Source organism: Terrapene carolina, unplaced genomic scaffold (assembly GCF_002925995.2).
Source record: "Terrapene carolina triunguis isolate 2854851 unplaced genomic scaffold, T_m_triunguis-2.0 Scaffold112, whole genome shotgun sequence".
NCBI lineage: Eukaryota > Metazoa > Chordata > Testudines > Emydidae > Terrapene > Terrapene triunguis.
This window is the reverse complement of record NW_020664463.1, coordinates 14,047,493-14,073,607: the sequence shown is the minus strand read 5'-3', so window position 1 is coordinate 14,073,607 and position 26,115 is coordinate 14,047,493. Positions and strand designations below refer to the sequence as shown.

General features: G+C 42.3%; 1 protein-coding gene across 2 annotated transcripts in view; it reads left to right on the top strand.

The window, feature by feature from the left end:
• WNT7B (Wnt family member 7B) overlaps positions 1 to 26,115 on the top strand; it is a 131,058-nt gene that overhangs the window by 60,150 nt on the left and 44,793 nt on the right. For both annotated transcript variants that reach the window (XM_024218907.2, XM_024218906.2), the window contains exon 2: positions 17,006 to 17,232. In XM_024218907.2, coding sequence (XP_024074675.1) covers positions 17,006 to 17,232 — 227 coding nt within the window. The remainder of the gene's footprint in view (positions 1 to 17,005; positions 17,233 to 26,115) is intronic.

The window sequence follows — 26,115 nt, the reverse complement described above, 5'->3', positions numbered from 1 at the left end:
ATGAGATCAAAACACCTACGAACTGATTCTGCTGTGGCTCAGTGGCAAACATTTTTCTCTTACGTAATTCTAGTGACTCAATACCTCACCAAAATTTGGTTTAGATTTGCCCAGACTCTGTTTACTGTTAGAAACTAGGATGTTTAATAGATAAGAAGTTCTTCAAATAGAATTGTTACACATAAGAGTTTTGTATTTTAAATATTAATTAATGATCTCTTCTCTCCCTGCCAAGTAATAACCTGTAGCAGACATCAGAAGCTTTTATGTGGATTTCAGGCATAGGCTATGTGATCCACATTTCCATGCACTTTGTTGTTCTCTCTCTCCTCCCTCTCCCTCCCAGCTCACCTTGCCTCCCTCCCCGTCAGTCCAACTTATCAGATCAGATGCTGCAGCCCCAGAGTAGCAGCAAATAGCTCCATAATTATTGCATAACTGGCACAAATCACCTGCTACTTGTAGTGGAACATTAAACTACAAGATACTTGGGGTGGGGCAAAGGATCCTCCCCCACAGAGTTGAAATACTTCAGCAGGGGCCCATTTTATTCAGCTATCAGTAGTGTTAACACTGGTGTGAAAAAGGTTCATCACAATATAAAGAACAAATGGTAACTCTTCTTTTGCCCTCCTTCTCTTCATCCCCCTGTTCTTTCCTCTCATCTATTTTCAGATTCAGATTATCCACAGATAAGATATAGCCGTGTTGAGGCCACAAGTTAGTATATTAGTAAATATACTTATTTTTATTGTAAAAGTCATACTAATGAATTTTAAAAATCAGCTTAACCCACTTGGTGCAACTTTCATCCAATAGTGCAGCGGTTAATTAAATACAGGCAGTAATTGGCTACATCTCTCTTAATTGGGCTGGATTGTCTGCTCCTTAAAGCTGCCAGAGATAGTCAGTACAGCAGATAATTCCCTCTGTTTAGGTGAGCTCTCCACTCGTAAAAATCTAGTGGAAGTGGATCTGCTGCCTCTTGTGGAAGCTGTGCCTTCTACCCCATGTGCAAGGGGAAGGAGGGCCAGGTTGAGTGTGCTCTGGAGAGTGGCATGAATGGGATAGGAGGGTAGGGGGTATGATAGATCAGAGTTACACTGGACCCACTCCTCCTCTGGTGTAAGGTTCCGGGAATAAGTTAGAGCTGCAAAGAGGCAGCTCTAACTTATGCTGGTACCAAGCAGCCCTGAATCAGTGATCCACAACAAGGGTGACCAGATCACACAGGTGACATATCGGGATGCGGGCGGGGGGGGCGGAGCAAAAAAAAAAAGCTGGCGGCGGGGGGGCGGAAAAAAAAAAACGGCCGCCGGAGCTCCACGCCCCGCCCCCCCCACCAGCTACGGCCGCCAGAGCTCCATGCCCCGCCCCCCTCACCAGCTTGCCTCCGCTCCATCTCCACCTCCCCCCTCCCTCCAGCGCTTGCACCACCATACAGCTGATCAGCGCAAGCCTGGGAGGGAGAGGGGAGGAGGAGGAATGCGGCGTGCTTGGGGAAGAGGTGGGGCCAGGGCGGGGATTTGGGGAGGGATCCAATGGGGGAAGGAGGGAGCGGAGTCGGGGCAGGGGGGGCGCGAGCCCCCTACGGGCTCTGCTCCACCTGTGAGCGGAGGCAAAATATCGGGACAATTCGCGTCCCGACTGAAGGTAGGTCGGTACGCAGGACAAATAAGCAAATCTTGGGACAGTCCCGATAAAATCGGGACGTCTGGTCACCCTATCCACAACCAGCTCCCTGCTGCGGCTCCTCTCCACTACGTCCGAGCACAGGTTGGACGGAGTGGGAAATAAGAGCCAGTTATTCCATTCTTGTCAGTCACATTTCTATAACTGGTATTTGTTTTTGCAGCCAGGGCGATGAAATACATTTACTGGCTGCAGTCACAAGGATTCTAAACAGGCCTCTCTCTATGTTCAGCTGCAGTAAATCAGGCCATTGCCCTAATACGATCAGACCGTGTATTTAGGGCTGAGATAACTCGTGGATTAAATTTCTTCCATTGCACCATTAAATTTGAGACAATCCCAGATGATCTGGGGCCAAATCCCGAGCTCTCTCTAAGGAACGGGGAGCTGCAAAGGTGTCATACAGCCACCTTGCCCTATCTCACCCTCTGGCTCATGCTGATCCTAACTCTGCTGTACCAGAGGATCCAGCCCATGAAGAAGATTCCCTAAATATGGCCTCCCCTCTGGCATTTCGCTGTGAATTTTGTGTTTATTTGGTTTTGAAAGACTGTGTGCAAATATCTAATAACAACTTCCACTGCGATTCTCTCTATGCGCGGTGATTTGTATGGCTCACAATGGCTAGCATTATATCCTTCCTATCCTTTACAGTCTCTCGTTGTCAGTAATGCCCTGTAGTTCGGTGAAAAACGGGAACACAAGGTATCTTCCCCTTCAAAGATCTGACTACCTTGTCATATTTTTACATAGCTCTTTCTTTTGAGGAGAAGTCTAGTATAAACAGTCTCCAGCTTTTGTGATTTTATAATATTTTAACTGAGTCCATTGTTTTTTGCCAAGGGTGATTCAATATTTTTTAAAAATGTGTTTCTGTATAAAGCAGTGGTTCTCAACCTACTTATCATTGTGGGCTGCATATACAACTCTCTGTGTGTTACGTAGGCCACATCCACACACTATATATACTACTTGTATGGCCCTGAAGATATCACATGGGTGGCAGCTGTGTGCTGATTGGGTCACAGGTTGAGAACCACTGGTCTAAAGGGATGAATGCTGTTATTTGTTTAGCACCAACCATAAAGACAGACCCACTTTGAAGAGTCTTCTTCTTCTTCTGGGAAAGACAGACACATAGGTCTCAATCCTGAAAGGTGCTGAGCACTCTGGCACTGGTCCAGCCAAGGACTTAAGCATGTGTTTAATTTTAAGCCCCACTGATTTCAGTGATACTACTCACATACTTAAAGTTAAGCACATGCTTTGCTGTATTAGAGCTGGAATGCTCAACACCTTGCCGAGAGGCAAAGTGCCTTGCCCAAGATCACAGAGCAGATCAGCGTCAGAGCTGAGAATAGAATTCAGGGCTCCTGACTCCCAGTCCAATGCCCTTTTTAGTAGACTGTGCTACCTCCTGGGAACCCTTATCACATTCATTGAAAAACACAAATAAAACTGCTGGAATCCAGATGCACCATAGCAAAAAACTACATATAACTGTAGTGGTGGAGAATCTCAAAAGGATTGCATCAAGAAGCAGCATAGAACTACTGTCTAAGCCTTTCACCTCCTCACAGTGATTTGCAAAAGACTCAGACCCCAGACATACACCCAGCTTAGACATAGCCAGCTCAGGAAGAATAACAGAGATGCAAAATTTTTATGCCTGGGCCAGAAGGCACATACAAAATCCCCTCTGGAAAAATAAGCCCAAATGACTTCTGCTAAACCTCCTGATCACCTGGGGTGAGCTCAGCCAATCAGGAACTAGAAGAAATACTGTGTCACTTTTACCATTGGACTTACATCACTTCAATCTTAAAATAATTTTACTGGCACTGTGTACTAAACCCGACTTGTTTGCAGAAAATCCATGAACTCTTAAATTATTCTTAAATTATTGCAGGATGAGGACCTAGTTTTGCATAATTATCAAATGATTTCAATATTATTGGCTGCAGAGACTGCAGACATGGGGCATAAAAGCAGTTTGCAGTTCTACTTACAACAGGTTATGATGTTGCAGGTCTAGAAACTGCAGTCTCCAAAGTTACTGAGCAGATCCTGAAAACAAAGGGACAGATTAGTGATTAGTGAACACACAGATACCTACAAAATTGTTTTATTTAAATTATAGTTTGGTTACATACTTGCTCATAAAAAAAACTATGTAGCAATAACAACAAAAATCCGTTTTATTGTTCGTCAGTTGGATAAATAGTTATTGGAATTGTAAAAAATATTACGGAGTGTGTCTCCAATCTGTTGGATGTTATCTGCTGGGGAGCAGGGCCCCAGCTCCTTAGATGTGTACGTTTTTGACATTTATTATTATTTGTTTATGTAGGGCCAGATTCTGATACTCTTACTTAGGATGAGTAGCAGTTTATTTCACAAGTCGTCGTTACTAAAGTAAATTGGACTGTTCGCGGAGTAAAGTACTACTCAGTTTCAGTAAGGGTGGGAAAATCTGGCTCATTAGGTATAATGATAGAACACCCATGTTGTTGTTGTTAATTATTATTATTTACTATTTGTATTATCATAGCACATAGGAGCCCCAGCCATGGAGCAAAACTCCATTGTGCTAGGCGCTGTGCAAACACAGAACAAACAGACACTCCTCCTTACCCCCAAAAAGCTTACAATATAAGTCGACATGAAGCGTTTTGGTTCAATAATAGTCATCACTAGAGGCCTTGGTTATAACAAAAAGGGGGCAGATTACGCCCCACCCTGTGCTGGCTCAGCTCTGTTGACTGGTGCACTGGAATGGGGGGTAGGTGCAAATCCTTGACTCCAGCATTCCTCACCACATCTCACCTACTCCTGATCCACCTATGTGGCTGGAGTAGCTGCAGCCCTGCAAAGGCTGCTCTCTCCCTTACACTGCACTAGGGTGACCAGACAGCAAACGTGAAAAATCGGGACGGGGGTAGAGGCTAATAGGAGCCTATATAAGAAAAAGACCCAAAAATCGGGACTGTCCTATAAAATCGGCACATCTGGTCACTCTACACTGCACAGGGGAGTATGGACAAGCCTTCTATTTCCTAAACTTCTCTGCCTAGCTATTTAGGGCAAGAGACAATCTTCTTGTCAGCATTACCATAGAAACTGAGCATATACTTGTACAGGTTTTTTTGGATCCATCTTGTAGAATTTGATTGCAATTTATATTCTATCGGATGGTCGAAAAAGGCCTTTTTTATTAGCCGTATGCATCAGGAGAGAATATTTGTGCTACAAGAGGGTTGCTGTGCTGGGCGGATGAGTGGATGTTCCTTGGCCACTGAGGCTGTGGCTTCTCCCCTTTTCTAAGATGCAATGCAGAAGAGGGTCTGTGTGTACAATCCGCAAAGAGAAAAGACTGACACTGTTTTCATCTGCATCACCAGAGCTGCCTCTGCACCCAATCTGATGTAGTTCTGTTGTTTAAATGAGCTTGTGCCTGTGTCATCATTCAGGAACTCTGCCTGGCTGTTCTAACCCACTGATAATGTCGTATAATGGTGTTAGCTGTGTAATATTGTTTTCTTAAGTGTTAGAAAAATCTTGGGAAGGCTAGAAGAACAAAGAATCCAGCATTGCGTTTGAACCAAATGTTAGAGTGGTTAGAAGCCAACCTGAGTCCCAGATTGTGACCTGACAGTCTGCTTCAGGAAGGATAGCGCCTAGCTGTCTCACTCTGGAAGAGATCAGAGAGAGATGTGTGACTCTGGGAGTCAAAATTCATTTCTTGATTCCTCCTTACTCAAGGAAATAATCTGCTAGAGGTCTATGCCTGCAGATCAATCTAAACTGGTCTGGGCTATACTTGTTCAGTGATGGCTGATGTATTGTGCAGAGTGGAATTAAGGCTCCATCCACTCCCTGCCCCTGCTTACCCACTCCCTGCCCGCTTACATGGGACAGGGAACAGTGGAGGCTGCTTTTCTCCCAATGTGATGTAAGCTGCTCAGGGAAACAAGGTGAGGACCTTGCACCCCCTCTCTCCTGTGCGTCAGTATATAAGGCAAGTAACAACCTTGCCTGGAATGTGATCTTAGAGCAGAGGCGGGGGCGGCACACCAAACAATGCCACTGTTTAAAACATGAGAGCCACTCCTGCATTAGGAATATGCCATTAAGTAAAGACAAACAGCATTATTGGTTTTTGGTTCATGCCACAACCAACAAATGAAAAACGGAATAAATTTAGACATAGTCTTCCTGGTATAGTCACAGAATCAAGAAGCTAGTGGCACTGACAAAGTGAATGTAATTTTTTCTCTTATTATCCTATAAATTCAAAACCTCTGTCTCTGAGTCATCATGTTGTCAGGCAGATAGCTTGATTGGTGGCTATGTATCAGCACAGAAACAGCAACCTCCAGCAGTCATTTAGTCCAAATTACATACTGTATGTGAGGTCACTTTTCTTGTTTAAAGGAAGCCCTCAGAATATAGTTTGGATGGTAACTGAAGTTTCTTGGCTGTATTTTAAAGTCTCACTGATGCTGTCATCTTAACATGCACTGCAGATGTATCCTTCAAGTTTTCATAGAAATGTTCAAATTTCCAGAATAATGGCTCAGATCCTCAGCAGGCGTAAATCAGCTTAGCTCCTTTTACTTCATATTTGCTGACTTTTACTGACAGCTGAGGATCCCGCTTAATAAGTAAAGAGCATTTACCTGAATCATCAGGTTGGAAAGGCAAGAGTATTTCAGTTTTGAAAGCAGAATTCTTCTCCCATTGCATATTCAGATTCAGATATCCAGCTCTAGTCACATGCCTAAAGCTCCCACTGATATCAATGCGACTTCCGTGCACATAAGAAGAGCTGAATATAGAAATCAAGATATATTGTATGCAAGTGAGAGAAGAATTTAGCCCTAATATCTACTGTATTAAAAATAATATTGCAAAAAACACGAATTTCTGCCGTAAAATATGCTCCACCCAGAGTCCATCTTTAATGCTTCAAGAAAATACAAGTATGTTCCCTGCTTTTGAAAAAGTAAAGCTAAATAATGTTTCACAATGAACTATCCACTGTTTTTATCCATGTCTGTCCTTCAGCCCACTGTCATAATACCTCAGGATGTGCTCTTATTAGTTGTCACAATTTGAGCAGGACAATGTCTGGCCAATTCTTGGATAGCAGGATTTCCTCCCCTTTATCTTCTCTTTGCAGCTTTTTCTGCAGGAGGGAGCAATCTGGTCCAGACTCAGGACATACATTCAAGGATGCATTCCAATGAAGTTGAATGAGAATTTTGGGGCTGATAAGATTTTGGAACATATCAAGTGATCTGAAGTATACTTTCTTGCATGTTAGACTGTCTTCTGTCTAGAGGCGTGAGAAACATGGCTCTTCTCTTCAATGCCACCCAATCGCACTGTGCCTCAGTTATTCTCCAGCAAGATCATGTGCTTTCTGTCCCATCTATGTCTTCCACTACAGAGAAATACCATCCAACAAAGAACTGTCCAATGCACTTGGTGTAACTTCCTTTTGGAATAAGCATGATCTTCTTTACGGATGACGGAAAGCACAAATGAGGTAGAAAGCAAACAATAGGAGTAGACTTCAGTGCCAACTGAAAATAGTGAGTTAGTGCACTGGTATTCAGGAAATGGTACTGACATTATTGAGAGTTGAGGGTGCTTGGAATTTTGCAGGCGTGGCCCCTGTACTTATAATATGTAATCTGGACCTATGGGCTTTTTCTAATGGTTGAAATGGTGGAGTCTGTAAAAACTTATTATATACAATATGCATAAGAATAAATTGTATGAAACAGATTCAAATTTGATTTTCTTTTGATTCCTAGCATCAGATACAGTTGTTGGCTTTAAAAGGGGGCTAAATAATTTTATGTCCGATTATGTAATGTATGTATGACCAATATATTTTAGTTACACCTGCTCAGAGAAGTGCAAGTAAAGCTCATGCTTCAGCACCTTGATCCCTGAAAGGGTCAGGAGGTAATTTTTAGCCCTTCACACTACATTGCATAGTTGTCCCAGTGAATTAAAGGGAAGTTACTGCTTTCTCTACAGCATCAGGCACAGACCACCTATGACAGATACCAAAGGGCAGGATACTAGACTTGATGGACCATTGGCTGACTCTGGTATGACAAATAAAATGTTCTCATGAACCCAAAATTGCTTAGTAATCAGAGTTTCCAAACCATGATTATTTTTAATGTAGAATTATGATTTTATGGATTTTGATGTGTGAATATTTTCAGTCAAACAATTTGGAATGCCAATAAAAAAAGTAAATATAAACAAAAAAATGTAGTTGTGTGGAGGAGAAGAGTCTGGGATTCCTGCCATGAGAGAACATTTTAGGGTCTAATCCTGCAAGATTTACATCTGTGAAAAACACCATTGACTTCCATGAACCTACCCAGAGGGGCAAATGTTTGCTCACACAGATCAATGTGGAAGTTCAGATCCTAAACTAGCATATGATAACTGAGATTTACTGAGTTAAGATTATCATCCGTCATACCTCTTCTTGAGAAATGGACTCTATCACAAAGTGAGGGTTCTGGTTTTGGATCAGGCCTTGGATCATTGCTCTATTCTGTACAAAACTGAAAATGAGAAAGAAACCCACTGCTTTGCGTTCTGGAGAAAACAGTACACATTTCCAGTTTGACACTCAGTGGGTCAAACCTGTGGGTCTCCTGGAAACTGACCCAGTTGCTAGGCACTTTGAAAAATTACCAGAACATACTCCATTCTTTCATTTAACATAGAACTGAAGGACAACCTGACAGCTGCCTAGCAGAGATTGGGTTTAAATAAATGAGAGATGGATAATGTCTTCTAGATAAACTAGTCCATTCTCTTCTCAGGGCAGGATTAGTCGTATAGCATACTATCCAGAGCTTTATCCAACCCTGTGTTATAAATAACTCAGGGCTAGATTCTGACACTCTTTCTTACATTGAGTGAATAATGCCATTGATTGCAATGGACTAAGTTATGACTTTAGGCACAGAGCCAAGCACCGCCCCAGGAGACACCGTGACTCAGATGCCTCTCAGTCATAGCTCCTCCCCACTTCCGCCTTGCTCTGGGAGGTATCAGTTTACTGCTGGTTTATACCAGGAACAAATGACCAAACCTCTTCTGCTAGGTCATATGTGGTTAAGAGGGTGGAGCCCATGCTCTTTCCACTCTCTGCCCACCTGCTTGGGGTGGAGGGTGGGGGGTAATTTGGTGTGGGATAGCCCCTTACTCTTATGCACCCACATCTGAGTTCTGGGTAGCTTGCACAAGGTTGCAAGGGCAGTTAGTAGGCTCTCTCGCTCCCTGGCATAAATATATAATCCAAGCCACAACCTAGCCCAATGGGACTATTTGTGGAGTTAAATACACTACTTAACATGAGCAACGGTGGCAGAATCTGCCCTATAGTGATAGGACTTTGACATCTCCCTGTGGTCTAATAAAACTCACCCATTGGAGTGTTTCTCTTGATATTCAAAATATGGGTTTTTTTGCAATGCATTTGCTAGGATCCTAACGATAGTGCATTCAAACATGGATTTTATATTCTGTAAGGTGCAATCATCCGGAAGTCTATGAAGCAAGGGACCTGAATCCACCTCTTGTTTGAACTACTGCTAATTGCTAGGGCATAGATTGTGACTTGAGGTGAAGCCCTCAGCAAGCGGGGATGCATCGGCTGCACCGCCAAAGGCATTGTCCTGGGAGGCATTGTGACTCAGAGGCACACCTCATGAGACACAATTTCTCCTCTATTTCCTCCTAGGGAGTAATAATTTACTGCTGGTCTAATTGCAACAGCCCTTGCCAGCTCATCTTGGCTGGCTGGTGTGTAAGGGGAGCGAATCCATCTCTCTGCCCCTCTCAACCAATCTGTTGCATGTAACCAAAGCAGGAACATCAGGAGAGTTTTCACTTCTACTTCCCCCTTGCACAGGCATGTTGTTCACCTCTGCCCCCAGTGTGACTCATCCCTCAAGTCTACCTACCCTACTAATTCCATTTTGGAGTGGCAGGTGAATGATGTTACTTAAATGAGATGGTATTTGTCTGGCCATATCACTTGCACTCACTTAAAATTCTCTCCCTCCTGTGTATTGTAAGCAATAACATTGCAATGGCACCAATTTCGAGAATCAAGCTGGAGCTCCAGCCGGAATCAGCGCACCACAGGGCAGAACTGAGCAGGCTTATTTGATTTCCATTTCAATATCACATGCACTGAACAATGATTTCTTGAAGCCTGCTGTGGAAAACAAAATTGAAAGCATAAATATATGCAGATGGAATTCAGAACTGGGAAAGCTTCTGCCAATTTCTGCAACTTATGCATGCTCAAAATATTTACTTAGGAATTCTTAATTAAATAAACCATTCAGTAGGGGTGTTCTGTTTCAGATGTGTCACAATGTCACCACAAAATATGTCAGCGGTTCTTTCTAACAAGGATTCCATTATAGAGCTTTTTATCAGACACTGTGGGGTAAGTTTTCAGTACAGTGCACAGGGATTTTAGCCATGCAACTCCTCTTCTAATGGGATTCGTGTGGCTAAATCTCTTCATTCCATGCTGAAAATGTATCCCCACCCAACAGCAACCTAAGGTTAATATTGAGCAGCACAGTTTGAGGTGATATCACAGAAACCAGAAGGGCATCTAATCAATAAATAATCAAAGACTATACAGTCAGGCTGGTCTAGTGGTAAGTCTTGTGCATTGTACTGCTAGGCAGCAAGGAATCCAAATTAGCCTGGTGCTTTAGATTCACTTGGACTTGGATTCAATTGCCCCAGGAGCACCACAAAGGAAGTTAATGCACCCTGATATCACCCCTTGATTGGGACTTGGGGTCAAATGCCATTTCTTCTAGTGGCATATATTTTCTGAAACAGAGTGGTAAAAAGTAAGATTTTTTTAAACAAAAGTGTATTGGGTAAACATGAACTAGATGTAGTATATCTGTATTAAATGCCTTGACCGTTTACTATCTCCGTTTGACATCTACTTTGGTTAGATATTTGTCAGAGCCAACCCCCTCAGAACTTTGGGGAAATTCAGATGGGGATCTGGGTCTGTATTTCAAGGCTTGGGAACACCTTTAAGGTTTACATATTTTTACCTTTATTTTATCATATGTTAAAAATTCAGGTTATAACAACAGTAAAAAACATTCTCTCTGACAAGGTGTGTAGTTATTTTGTTTTCATTCTCTTTGTTGTAAGGCTGGATGGATGGATAGGATTTCTATATTTGCCAGAATAGTTCTGACAAAGGCCCTGATCCTGCAAACACTTATTCATATGATTAACTTTATGTACATGAGCTGTCCCGTTGACCCCAGTCAGACTGCTCACATGCACAAGACAAACATACATGTGTTTGCTGGTTAGGGGACTGAGAAAGCAACCTACGAAACAGCAGTAAATCTTTCTTATGGTAGGTAGCAAATGCTTATGGTAGAGGTTTAAATTTGTTCAGAAACATTTACACAATTTTGCATGAAATTTTACTGCTTTCCATCTCACATACTTTTTCAGCCCGCACATTTCTATGAAATTTCAAGGGGCCATAATATTTGTATGACTGGCTTGTAAAATTCACTTGCTCAAGATGCTATGGTTTTGCATAAAACTTTGTGAGAAATTACTATGAAAGCAGTGTGGTGGAGAGGTAGGTAGGTAACAAAACTGTTTTGGGACAAAAATTGGAATTATTAGTAATATTGCTTTACATGCTTTAAAAACAGGCAATTTAAAACAAACAACCCCTCCTTTTGTTAAGAATATTTTGCTTATATCTAGCCTACGGGGAACAGTCATGACTGCAGATTGATTTAAAAAAAATATAAACACTGAACTTGAGGTTTCAAAATCATGATGTGAATCCAAACCTTCACATGCCCTGTTTAGATTTGGCCTGTTGTAGGTTTGAACTTTAAACTTGTGTCCAAACCCAGATTCAGATCCAGAGTTCTGGTTTTGACCTCTCTTTACTTATAACAATAAAAAAAATCACTGCAAACAGTTCCCTGTGAATTAATGATTAAGGTGAAGGCTCTTTACCTCCTCTTAACCAACCATGATTATTAATCTCTAAGAGCTGTCACATGGTTCCATTGGTATTGCTTAAATGGGTATTTCACATTGATGAACAAATGTAGAACTCAGAACTGTGCACACATTATCATCGTACAGTACAGTTACAGCAGAAATCTGAACAAAACACTGCACTCAGGATTTCCTTGTGGTAAGACTACTGCTCTTGGAGGAAAGATTAGATGGCAGACAATGGCTAAATGTGGCATGTGGATTTTGGTTTTTTGACAGCTGGTATAAAGCAAAACACTCTCAATCCAGTTACAGATGTAGCATTTAACCTGTCAAAGCCCAAACATGCAACACAGCCCTTTAGCATGCGTGACAAACACACAAACTGAGGGATGCCACAAGAAACAGCAGACAAGGAAGCATGAAATGCTGTTGGGTGCATTTCTTTAATATAAATAAAGTTTTCCAAAATCTCAGTTTCATGATTCAGCATTTCTGTTGGCAATAAATTAGAGTAACAATTTAACAGTAAGCTAACAACAGGTCTGAGGGATACGCGGGTAAATTTAGGCTGAAGAGAGAGGGGAAGTCCCTTGAAGTACTACCAATAAAAAAACCCTAGTAATTATAGTTTGTATTTATTGGGGAGGGATAGCTTGGTGGTTTGATCATTGGGCTGCTAAACCCAGGGTTGTGAGCTCAATCCTTGAGGGGGCCACTTAGGGATCTGGGGCAAAATCAGCACTTGGTCCTGCTAGTGAAGGCAGGGGGCTGGACTCAACTCAATGACCTTTCAAGGTCCCTTCCAGTTCTAGGAGATGGGATATCTCCATTAATTTATTTATTATAGTATCTTTCATCAACAGTATCTCAAACCACTTCACAAGCATTAATTAATTAAGCCTCACAACACCTTTGTGAGGCAGATAGGATTCTACTTATTTTACAGATGGAAAAGCTAAGCCATACTGAAGAAAATCATTTGCCTAAGGTTTGGTACAGAGTCAGTAGGAATACAGTTCTGCATATCAGTTCCACGCGCATACTGCTAGACAGTAGTGACGTGAAACCAATGCACATCTTTAATGCATGCATAAACACTATCGCCAAAACTGTCCTTTGATTTTGGTTGCCTCAGGTTTTGGGTGCCCAAATTGAGATGAGGTCAATGAGAGCTGCCAGGGGCTCAGCCCTTCTGAAAATCATGTCAAAAGGTGTCTCAAGTCGACCACTCAAAAATGGAGGCACCAAAGTTATAGGCCAAATCTGAAATGTTTGGCGAACGAGAGACGTATAGTGCTCTCTGAGTGGAAATTTGGCCCTGTAAAATCAGTGGCAAAATTCCCATTGACTTCAATGCAGCCAGAATTTCACCATTTTTGTACATACATAGCTGTCTTTGATCCAAATTATAATCTTGGGTGCCATCATTTTTGAGGCCCCAAATTGAGACACCTTTTGGACTTGATATTCAGAAGTGCTGCAGCTCTCATTGACACACATACTATATAGTGTGCGTGTTTGTGTGTAGGACTGCTTCTAGTGGTATAACCTAGGAAACAGAGCCCACAGGAGAGAAAATTCTACAACAGGCCCACAATCTCTACTGTAGGGCTCAAAGCCAGCCAGAGCCAGTCTAGAAGGCACTGACTGGAGAAGGGGCATACCCAATGCACCTTACAGATGTGCTGAAAGTGCCCAATCAGCCCCATCTTCTCATGCAGGGAGCCCTGGAAACAGTTTAAAGTGTAGTTCCACCCTGCAAAAATGACTATGTGAGATCATCACCTTCTTCTTCAGCTATTCTGCTCCCTGTGTTTAATGTCACATCTGCTGATTCCAGTGAAAAAATAAATGTTTACTACCAGCACTGCAGAAACAACACTGCTGATCTAGATTCTTTTTAGACTTGCTCACCATCAGCAGAACTGTTGACTAAATTCCTATTGTGACCCTGTTGACACACTATAAAAGGTACCTAGTTCACACTGATGTCGTCCCGTTTCATACAGGACTACATTAATGTGCATTAGGTTCCTTTTAGAGTGCACCAGCAGGTCTACATGAGGCAGTTAGCGCAGAACATGTTAGAATACTCTACAATTCAGACCCTCCGAGTTCATGTAGACAAGCTCCCAGACTGAGTTTGCAGAGCTGGCAGTTAAATACTTGTAATCTGAGCAAATTTGTTCTGGAGTCATTAGGATGAATAAACATGGAACTTTGTCAATGCTATTTATAATAAGTCATTTTCAGAGTAGAACCACATTTGAAAGCTGCTCTCCCCCATTGTCTTACATTAAAGCAAATCCCTTGTATGAATCCCCCCGCAGTCAACTGTGGTTTTAATAGTGATCCATCATGTAGTTGCATTATTTATTTATTTAGTTGGAAATTCATACAACAGCATTTTGTTAGTCACTGGAAGCGGCCTCTGACTAATGCCCTTCATATTAAAAGGTGTACGCTTTGGAATTTCATGTGATTGACTGTACACAATGCATATAAAATGCCTTTTCATTATTGCCACTTGAATTGCATAAAAGGACAAGACCTGGGAATTAACACAATTCAGAAAGGGATCCCAGCATTTTAAAGTGATCATATCAAACAACCAAAGTGCAAATGTTTCTAGTCCATAATTTACCAGTTATTCATGGAATACATTTTTTCTCCTTTTAAGCCTTTTTGTACTGCAACATGATCATACTATACACACTGTACATACCAGTATCACACGTCATGATAATCAGAGAGAGAAAAGCCCTATAAACAATGAAAGAAAATGGATTAGTTGTTCTGTAGTATTGAGAATTGCCTGAATCCTAAACCAAATATTCAGGTTTCTTTGCTGTGATCCAAATTCTTCTCTAATTTTCACAGATTCATAGATTTTTAAGGCCAGAAGGGACCATAATGATCATCTAGTCAGACCTTCTGCATAACACAGGTTGGAGAACCTCACCCAGTAATTTCTGCATCAAGCCCATAACATGTTTGAGCTACAGCATATCTTTTAGAAAGACATCCAAGTCTTGCGTCAAGGACGTACACATTTAAAGATTGTATATTGTTAGTTAAACAGAGATGGGCCAGAACCAAAACCTGGTTCAGAATATGCCAGAATTTTGGGGATTTTTGGTCCCATTCTAAACTTTGTGTCTGGGCCCCAGCACCACTGAACTAAAACTCCCAATCTGAACCTTCATGTCTCAAACTTTGGGAGGGGTCAGATTTGGATCCAAATTTTGTACTTCTTGTCCATCTCTTTTAAAAAGGAAATATGGCACAATATGCTCACATTAACTCTTCTCTAGTATCCTAAAATTCAAATGATTCAACCATATATAAAAGCTGTGGATAAATGTAATGGAACGTCAATTTAGAAAGCTCTGTCAAATTGAAGATTAAAGGTAGAACTGGCTAAAACTCTAAATCTCTGTTCTGTGGGAAATTCAGATATTTTGTTTTGGTGAGTGCTTCATTTCAATTTTATCTTTTTGACTACATTATCTATTATATTATAAAAGTCAAAATGATAAAGTTAAAACAAAATGCTTCAACCTTATAGAATCAAAATGTTTCAATAATTTGTCATTGAAAATTTTGACTAAATCAATAACGTTACTGCTAAATGTTTTGATTTTGTCAAATTGGTAGTTTTCTGTGGAAAACTCTTCTGTCAGAAAATTTTTGACCAGCTCTAATTAAGGGCTACACTGTTGCTGCCCTGAATGCGTGTGCAAGGTGGTAGGGGAACAAGTTCACCCTTTTATGGACCCACATAGGAGGCAGTTTCAGATCTTGTGATCCTTGGGCCACATCCAAGTGCTCCAGCCCTGTCTCGGGGTCTAACACCTACTTTGCTGAGATGGTCAACAATGGTGTTTGTTGTGAAGGTGGTAGACACTTGTCTTCTAGGAAGTGAACTGAGACCACCAACATTTTTTCAGTGCACAGTAAGCTATTGGGTGAGCTAGCTTGGTAAATGACCCAGAGAGCTCCTTCCCTGCAGTATGAGGAAGCGTCCAGAAAGGAAGCAGCCATTAATTGTCTCCCAGCGCTCCAGTCTGCATAGGGATAGGGCAGTGGGCCTGGCTAGCTCTGCCAGCAGCTTTTACTGGGTTAGAGGAAGTTTGTCTAGGTGCAGTGGGGCATGGAACAGGCATAACACGTCCAGGCACCACTTACCCTCATCAGTCTCCTTAGTGTGGCTCTGAATTTAAGAAGCATAATCTAGAACGTTTTCATGGCAACTAGTCTGGACATTCCTGGCCATCAATTCTAGCCCAGGGGTAGAAGAACCTAAGTCACTTGGGAGCTTAAGTCCCATTTGCAAGAGTGACTTAGGAGCCTAAATCTTAATAAAAGTCTTTTGAAAACGAGACAGGCTCCTAAATCACTTAGTCCACATTGAAAATTTTATCCCATGTCTTATTTAAAAAAAAACAAAAACATTGCCGTACATGCATCAGATAAAGATGTTGAAAAATGAACTGGAAAATGACAGATGTATGGCCTAAACTGGAAATCTTGTCAATCTTAAACAGTTAGTTGGCTTACATTGGGCAGATGCAAGGTAAAGGCAGTCTTCAGAATGAGTTGTAACTCATGAGCTATTGCTCTGAAAATATATTGAAGAATAAGAATGACACAAGTTTCAGTTATGGACGTTGTATGTTGGTGAGCATGTTGGTCTTGATTAATACTCATAAACTTCCATTATTTGCTCAGTACTTTAAGTTAGTAGTAATGGGCAACAATGTTGGTAGAATAAAGTCATTCTCTAAATTTTATTCTGTGGTTTAAAATTAGAGGTGGGTGAACTGGCTCTGGTAAATTAAATATTGAGGCTGAACCTAAGCACAACACTCAAGATGAACGTGAACCTTTGAGACTCTACAAAGTTCAATGACCTGTTGACTTACATTTTTCAATATTACTTTTCACCTCTCCTTACTTCCTGGTTTTATCTGGGACCAGATGCAGAATTGCCAATATTCTGTGAACGAAGCTGTTCATGTGGGCTTTCTGGCCGAAATGAAACCAGGAATTCCTGGAAATTCTGCAAGATTTCCAACCCCAATTGCCAGACCAAAGCAGTTGGGATAAGTCTGCATAATTATAGGAACCAAACTTCCAAACATTTTGCTGTTTGCCCATTGCCTTGTCAGCCACACTGCAATATGGAGCAAATGGAGTTAATGGTCTCAATTAGATTCTAATGCCTCTTTCTGCTTTTCTTCAGAGCTTTGTCATCTGTGGTGGCTTTAGGAGCAAATATAATCTGCAACAAAATCCCAGGCTTGGCCCCTCGGCAACGAGCGATCTGCCAGAGCCGCCCTGATGCCATCATAGTGATCGGAGAAGGGGCACAGATGGGAATCAATGAATGCCAATATCAGTTCCGCTATGGTAGGTGGAACTGCTCAGCGCTGGGAGAGAAAACAGTCTTTGGACAAGAGCTTCGAGTAGGTAAGGGATTCTTTAAAATAGTGTTAATAATAATAAATTGGGACTGCTCGCCTTTTGGCTCTCCCCTTGCAGTGCTTTAGTGATGTAATGCTATAAGGCATTTACACGCCACACAAAATAAACCAACGCACCCTCCAGAACAACAGGGGCACTTTTTCTGATCTTATCTAACCCTATTTTTAGTAATTGAAAACATCTAGAGATTTCTAGGTTGAGTCTTTCATTATTCATACCAATCCACACATGAAAATGACTAGAATATTCTGTAGGGGCAGCAGTCACCTGCGTCAATTTCATCCCATAATTTCATAACAAATTTGTAGGCATTTAGGACTTCAGGATTGTTACTGTGCTGCACACTATGACCAGTCAGAATTCCACAGTAATGGTGGGAATGGAACTAAAATCAGCTCCAAAAACACAGACCCCAACAGCAATAGGAGAATCTCAATTAGCTGTTAGCAATACATTGCCTATGATACCCAGCTGACCATCCAGCACAGAGAAGTGACACAAAAATATTCTACTCAGATTTTTACCATGTGAAGATGACGCTACAAATTATCTGAAGTGAAAAACATTAAAAAAAAAAAATTGGTATATAGGACCATGGCCTAACAAACTCTTACAGGATAGTCAGTATCATGTGTTATCACTTTCCACCAATTCTATGTGTGATATTATTTCATGAGGAGAGATCTTACAAAATAACTGCCTATATCTCCAACACTGACATTGTCACTGCCATCTGGTCAGATATCTTTCCCTTTATCTGTCCCTCAAAAGCTGCCCTAGCACCATCAATTGCACAGTTTGTTGTTTACATGCAAGTGTATGGGTTTGTTGTATCTGGTTATCACAATGCTGCATTGAATCAATGTGCTAGAAAGAAAGCATACAGTCCCTGAAAATACTACAGTCACCTTCCTTTGTGTAGCTGTAATATATCTTCCCTGGGTCAAAATCTGATCTCGGTGATATCTGTGCTTGATTTTAATAACGGTAGTCAGTCACATAGGGGAACCAAAAGTCGAATTTGGCCTGTGGTGTTCAATCAGTGATTTTTGTAACACTGTGAAAGAATGACATATCTTTATTCACTGCCCATGTGGGGAGTGAAGGGTTCATATGTAGGGTGACCAGATGTCCCGATTTTATAGGAACAGTCCCGATATTCGGGGCTTTTTCTTATATAGGCGCCTATTACACCCCACCTCCTGTCCTGATTTTACACATTTGCTATCTGGTCATCCTACTCAGATGGTGCTTGGGTTGTCTTGTGGGAGTAAGGCCTTCCCTCTAACACTAGTGAGGAGTGAATCTCAAAAAGCTGATGTTTGGTTCAAACAAGCATTGATCTGAATGTTCACCCAACAATTATGCAAAGCCTTTGAGTTTGACGCTGGGCTGAAAATCTCATGGGCACGATGAGCTATTTCCCAAACTGCTGTAAGCCAGTATAACTCCACTGACTTTAGTGGAGCAGATTTATACCAGCTCATTGTGTCTTGACACTTCCACGTCACACAAAAACACAGAAGTGCAGAAGAGTGCAAAAATGGAAATAAATGGGAGAAAATATTATCTGAACTTTTCTGGAGCTCAGAAAAGGTTTGGCTGCATTTGAGTTTGGCTAGGGAAAGGTCAGGGGTGAAGAGGTATTGCTATATCTGAACTCGTTCACTCATCCTTTCCAAGAATTTTAGCATTCATGTAATCTCACTTGTCAGTGTTTCTTTCTACACTTGTACTAAGATATTTCTACGTTCATCTGGAGAAAAGTTTTTCTCTTTTAGTCCCTTTTACACCTGTAGCAATTTTCTGGTCATGCAAAATGGGGAAAACACGGCTATAATTTTGTTGGATACTGGCATAATCTTTCATTTCTCTCACTGTTGCACAAAAAGAAGGGCTCCAGAAGGGGAAAGAGGTTGACAATCCTCAAACTAGCAAACCTCCAAGTGATGGGGGTAATTTGAGTTTTATCCTTAACATTAATTGCATCAGAATGACATCAAGCCACCTAATTATACAGACACTTCCTTGCTGCTGCCTACTGGGGAGAGAGAAATGCCTGAACCTCTTCAAGTGCTAGTGGTTTGGGGGATTTAATGTTTAAGGGGAAGCTTTTCTGCTATCTCACTGACATCTGTTGTGCAATGGTGAAATCTTGGTACACTGTTGATAGTGAAGCTGCCTGTGACTCCACACCTGTAGAATTTCTTTGGTATCAATTCTATTTTATTTATTAGATTCGGTGCATCCCAATAGGGCTAGCAAGAGACCTGGCGAGGTTTAAATAGGTAAGCACACTTGAAACACTGAGCAAGCTTTATTGAGTATATTAGAGAGAACATCCTGATAGGAATGGACATTCCAAAAATTTAGCATAAATAGAACCAGATTGGGAGACTGAATGCTGACTATATGAACACACATTATTACAACCTGAAACAAGGACAGCACTGAATAAGAAGAACAAGCAAAGTACACAATTGGGCAAAGAGTTCACATAAAACTTATCAGCCTCTTTTTTTTTTCCTGCTCACATAGTCATATTTTGCTTACCCTTTGCCAAGCCAGAGGCAGTAGGAGTCAGACTATCCATGTCAACATGTGTTAACCTAATTCCTTTGTTCTGGCTGAACCAGAAGTATCTGGTTGTTGAGCCCTATCAATCTATTTACTTGTGCTTTGGAACTTAAACTGGGGTGTGAACATGTGATGGTTTTGCAACTTGGGGCTTGAATTAAGAAATTAATAGTAATAGTGCACATAGGGGCAGCTGCAGCATTCAGAAGCCGAAACTGATAAAGCCCTGAGGGTTCCCAATTTATCAACCCTCCCCACCCTCTGCCATGGCAGCTGCTGTTGCTCAATATAGATTTCCTAGAAATGTATATGTGCCAAGTATAATAAGTGCTGCACTGAAGTACGTATTCAGGCAGTCAGCCTGAATGGAAGTCCGTTCTGACACACCTTCACTGCTATTGTTACCAGAGCTAGCTAGCTTAAAGCTAGCTTGGGTACATCTAAGGTTCTGCAATCACACCTCTGATTGCAGTGTGGACATACCCTGGGTAAGATCCTTCAACACTCCCTTCCTGCCAGTTGGCTCATACTGCAGCTATTCCTAGTCCATATGTCCCTGCCCAGCTCAGTTTCAGACCAACACAGGTTGGGGTAGAGAAAAGCATTCCCCCCTTGATGGGGATGGGATAGGGAGGTAGTTCAATGGGAAGGAGAAAAGTCACCCCCCTCTACTTGGGGTGAAGGAAGAAGATAACTGAGGGTGCACCACACCTCGATTGGGCAGATGATAGAATATTAGGTCATCTCCCTTGATTTGGGGTTGAAAATCATGGGCCCTTATCCCCTGGCTTAGAGGGAGAATATTGTAGATGGCCCTTGTTTGCAGAGTTTGTGGCAGATAGTGTGTGTGTGTATGTATGTATGGAAGAGTAGGCATATATGAGGCACAATGTATCTATCTATCTATCTATCTATCTATAGACACACACACACACACACACACACGTGTGGCAGAGTAGTATGCATGCATGCCTGGCAGAGTGCGGAGGTATATATCTTGCAAGGCATGTGTGCGTCGTGTGGCAAAGTGTGGGTATAAATGAGTGGTAACATGAATGGAAAGGCATTAGCGATAGAATGGACTAGAGGAGTGTTATTCAGAGACTGAGGAAGTCAAGAAAGAAACAGGGGGAGATTGGGGTGGGGCACAGAGATAAAGGAATGAAGGGGGGCAGTGAATAGGGAAAAGGAGAGACTGAAGAAGGAATGAGAGAGAGGAAGATTAAGAGAATAGAGGGAGGAAAGGGAAACTGATAAAACATGGAGAAAACAGTATCATTGGTGCCCTGCTTCTCCACGTGGGCACCAATGATACTGCCAAGAATGACCTTGAGCGGATCACTGCAGACTACGTGGCTCTGGGAAGAAGGATAAAGGTGTTTGAGGCGCAAGTGGTGTTCTCGTCCATCCTCCCTGTGCAAGGAAAAGGCCTGGGTAGAGACCGTCGAATCGTGGAAGTCAACGAATGGCTACGCAGGTGGTGTCGGAGAGAAGACTTTGGATTCTTCGACCATGGGATGGTGTTCCAAGAAGGAGGAGTGCTGGGCAGGGATGGGCTCCACCTAACGAAGAGAGGGAAGAGCATCTTCGCCAGCAGGCTGGCTAACCTAGTGAGGAGGGCTTTAAACTAGGTTCACCGGGGGAAGGAGACCAAAGCCCTGAGGTAAGTGGGGAAATGGGATCCTGGGAGGAAGCACAAGCAGGAGAGCGCAAAAGGGGAGGACTCCTGTCTCATACTGAGAAAGAGGGACGATCAATGAGTTATCTTAAGCGCCTATACACAAATGCAAGAAACCTGGGAAACAAGCAGGGAGAACTGGAAGTCCTGGCACAGTCAGGGAATTATGATGCGACTGGAATAAAAGAGACTTGGTGGGATAACTCACATGACTGGAGTACTATCATGGATAGATATAAACTGTTCAGGAAGGACAGGCAGGGCAGAAAAGGTGGGGGAGTTGCGTTGTATGTAAGAGAGGACTATGACTGCTCAGAGCTCCGGTATGAAACTGCAGAAAAACCTGAGTGTCTCTGGATAAAGTTGAGAAGTGTGAGCAACAAGGGTGATGTCGTGGTCGAAGTCTGCTATAGACCACCAGACCAGGGGGACGAGGTGGACGAGGCTTTCTTCTGGCAACTAGCAGAAGTTGCTAGATCGCAGGCCCTGGTTCTCATGGGAGACTTTAATCACCTGATATCTGCTGGGAGAGCAATACAGCGGTGCACAGACAATCCAGGATGTTTTTGGAAAGTGTAGGGGACAATTTCCTGGTGCAAGTGCTGGAGGAACCAACTAGAGGCAGAGCTTTTCTTGACCTGCTGCTCACAAACAGGGAAGAATTAGTAGGGGAAGCAAAAGTGAATGGGAACCTGGGAGGCAGTGACCATGAGATGGTCGAGTTCAGGATCCTGACACAAGGAAGAAAGGAGAGCAGCAGAATACGGACCCTGGACTTCAGAAAAGCAGACTTTGACTCCCTCAGGGAACAGATGGGCAGGATCCCCTGGGAGAATAACATGAAGGGCAAAGGGGTCCAGGAGAGCTGGCTGTATTTTAAAGAATCCTTATTGCGGTTGCAGGAACAAACCATCCCGATGTGTAAAAAGAATAGTAAATATGGCAGGCGACCAGCTTGGCTAAACAGTGAAATCCTTGCTGATCTTAAACGCAAAAAAGAAGCTTACAAGAAGTGGAAGATTGTACAAATGACCAGGGAGGAGTATAAAAATATTGCTCAGGCATGCAGGAGTGAAATCAGGAAAGCCAAATCACACTTGGAGTTGCAGCTAGCAAGAGATGTTAAGAGTAACAAGAAGGGTTTCTTCAGGTATATTAGCAACAAGAAGAAAGTCAAGGAAAGTGTGGGACCCTTACTGAATGACGGAGGCAATCTAGTTACTGAGGATGTGGAAAAAGCTAATGTACTCAATGGTTTTTTTGCCTCTGTCTTCACAAACAAGGTCAGCTCCCAGACTGCTGCACTGGGCAGCACAGTATGGGGAGAAGGTGACCAGCCCTCTGTGGAGAAAGAAGTGGTTCGGGACTATTTAGAAAAACTGGACGTGCACAAGTCCATGGGGCCGGATGCGCTGCATCTGAGGGTGCTAAAGGAGTTGGCGGATGAGATTGCAGAGCCATTAGCCATTATTTTTGAAAACTCATGGCGATCGGGGGAGGTCCCGGATGACTGGAAAAAGGCTAATGTAGTGCCCATCTTTAAAAAAGGGAAAGAGGAGGATCCGGGGAACTACAGGCCAGTCAGCCTCACCTCAGTCCCTGGAAAAATCATGGAGCAGGTCCTCAAGGAATCAATTATGAAACACTTAGAGGAGAGGAAAGTGATCAGGAACAGTCAGCATGGATTCACCAAGGGGAAGTCGTGCCTGACTAACCTAATTGCCTTCTATGATGAGATAACTGGCTCTGTGGATGAGGGGAAAGCAGTGGATGTGTTATTCCTTGACTTTAGCAAAGCTTTTGATACGGTCTCCCACAGTATTCTTGCTGCCAAGTTAAAGAAGTATGGGCTAGATGAATGGACTGTAAGGTGGATAGAAAGCTGGCTAGATCGTCGGGCTCAACGGGTAGTGATCAATGGCTCCATGTCTAGTTGGCAGCCAGTTTCAAGCGGAGTGCCCCAAGGGTCGGTCCTGGGGCCGGTTTTGTTTAATATCTTTATTAATGATCTGGAGGATGGAGTGGACTGCACTCTCAGCAAGTTTGCCGATGATACTAAACTAGGAGGCGTGGTAGATACACTAGAGGATAGGGATTGGATACAGAGGGACCTAGACAAATTAGAGGATTGGGCCAAAAGAAACCTGATAAGGTTCAACAAGGACAAGTGCAGAGTCCTGCACTTAGGACGGAAGAATCCCATGCACAGCTACAGACTAGGGACCGAATGGCTAGGTAGCAGTTCTGCAGAAAAGGACCTAGGGGTCACAGTGGACGAGAAGCTGGATATGAGTCAACAGTGTGCTCTTGTTGCCAAGAAGGCTAACGGCATTTTGGGCTGTATAAGTAGGGGCATTGCCAGCAGATCGAGGGACGTGATCATTCCCCTTTATTCGACATTGGTGAGGCCTCATCTGGAGTACTGTGTCCAGTTTTGGGCCCCACACTACAAGAAGGATGTGGAAAAATTGGAAAGAGTCCAGCGGAGGGCAACAAAAATGATTAGGGGTCTGGAGTGCATGACTTATGAGGAGAGGCTGAGGGAACTGGGATTGTTTAGTCTCCAGAAGAGAAGAATGAGGGGGGATTTGATAGCAGCCTACAACTACCTGAAGCGGGGGTTCCAAAGAGGATGGAACTCGGCTGTTCTCAATGGTGGCAGATGACAGAACAAGGAGCAATGGTTTCAAGTTGCAGTGGGGGAGGTCTAGGTTGGATATTAGGAAACACTATTTCACTAGGAGGGTGGTGAAGCACTGGAATGCGTTACCTAGGGAGGTGGTGGAGTCTCCTTCCTTGGAGGTTTTTAAGGCCCGGCTTGACAAAGCCCTGGCTGGGATGATTTAGTTGGGAATTGGTCCTGCTTTGAGCAGGGGGTTGGACTAGATGACCTCCTGAGGTCCCTTCCAACCCTGATATTCTATGATTCTATGAACAGAGAAATCATAAATGGAGCATGAAAGTGAAGAGATGGAACAACTTGTAGCTGAAGCATTAGAATGAAGACAGAACAATGAAAGGGGAGGAAGGGGCACACACAGATGTACAATAAAAGTAAAAGCAAGAAGAAAAAATCTGAAAATGGCTTAAGAAAGCTCCAGAGGTGATCCAGGGAATTATAAAATGGTAAGCCTTACATCTGAAGCTGGTAAATTAGTTGAAATAATAATTACAAACAGAATAACAAAACACCTGGAAATTCATGATAACAAAGGGTTTAACCGGCATGGAAAAGGAAAGTTGTGACTCACAAATTGCTTAGAATTCTTTGAATCTGTTCGTAAAATGGTGAATAGAGGAGAAGAGGTTGACTATTTAGGTGGGTGAGGTAATATCTTTTATTGTACCAACTTCTGTTGGTGAGAGAGACATACTTTCAAGCTCCACAGAGCTCTTCTTCACCCACCTTGTCTCTCTCCTATCCTGGAACCAACACATCTAAATAAATTGTTTGTAGTGTTGTTGTAGACTTTGCAAAGGTCTTTGACAAGGTTCCACACAAGAGGCTATTAAAGAAACTAAGTAGTCATGAGGTGAGAGGCAAAGTATTGCCATGGAGCAAAAACTAGCCAACACACGAAAGCAAAGAGGCGGATTAAATGGTCAATTTTTATCATGGCAAAATGTTAACAGTGGACGTGCCTCAAGGTTCCATACTAGGTCCCATGTTGTTTAATATATTTATTGATCATCTGGAAAGGGTGCAAGTAGTGAGGTAGCAAAATGTGAAGATGACACAAAGTTATTTAGGTTAGTCAGGGCCAGACAAGAATACGAGGAACTTCATAGAGATCTAAACAAGCAAGATGAATGGGCAACTTGATGGCAAATGAAATTCAATGTCAATAAATGCAAAGTAATGCACATTGGAAGGAAAAATTCAAACTACTCATACACCTTTAAGAAAGGAACCTGGGTGTTACTGTAGACATCTTAACAAAGACCTTGGCTGAAGTGCTGCTGGAGGCAAAAAAGGCAAAGATGGTGCTAGGATGCCGAAGGAATGGGATGGTGAATAATATGGAAAACATAATGCCTTTCTATAAATCAATGGTGCAGTCTCACTACTGTGTGTGCAATACAGGTTACCCCATCTCAAAAAGGATATTGCAGAACTAGAGGGGATTTGGAGAAAAATGATGAAAATGATCAAAGGCATTGTGAAACTTTTATATAAAAGAGAAATTGAAAGGATTGGGCTTGTATACCATAGAAACTAGATGACTAAGACAGGACATGATGAAAGTACACAAAATAATAAGTGCTCTAGAGCTTCTGTTCTCCCTGTCTCATAACACGAGAACAAGGGGCCATTGAATTAAATTAAGGAGCTGGGAAATTCTAAACTAATAAAAGGAATTACTTTTCCAAAGGGCATGTAGTTGAACTGTGATACTCATTTCCACAGGAAGCTGTTGAGACCAAGAACTTCACAAGATTCAAAAAGGGATTGGGTATTTATATGAATAGTAAGAATAGCAGAGCTATCTTAATAAATGATAACAAAAATTTAAAAGGGATATAAAACCTCATGCATCAAAGCTTAAGCCAATCTCTGTTAGAGACCAGGATGAAACATAATGTGGGGGAGAGATTATCCCACATCAGACTAC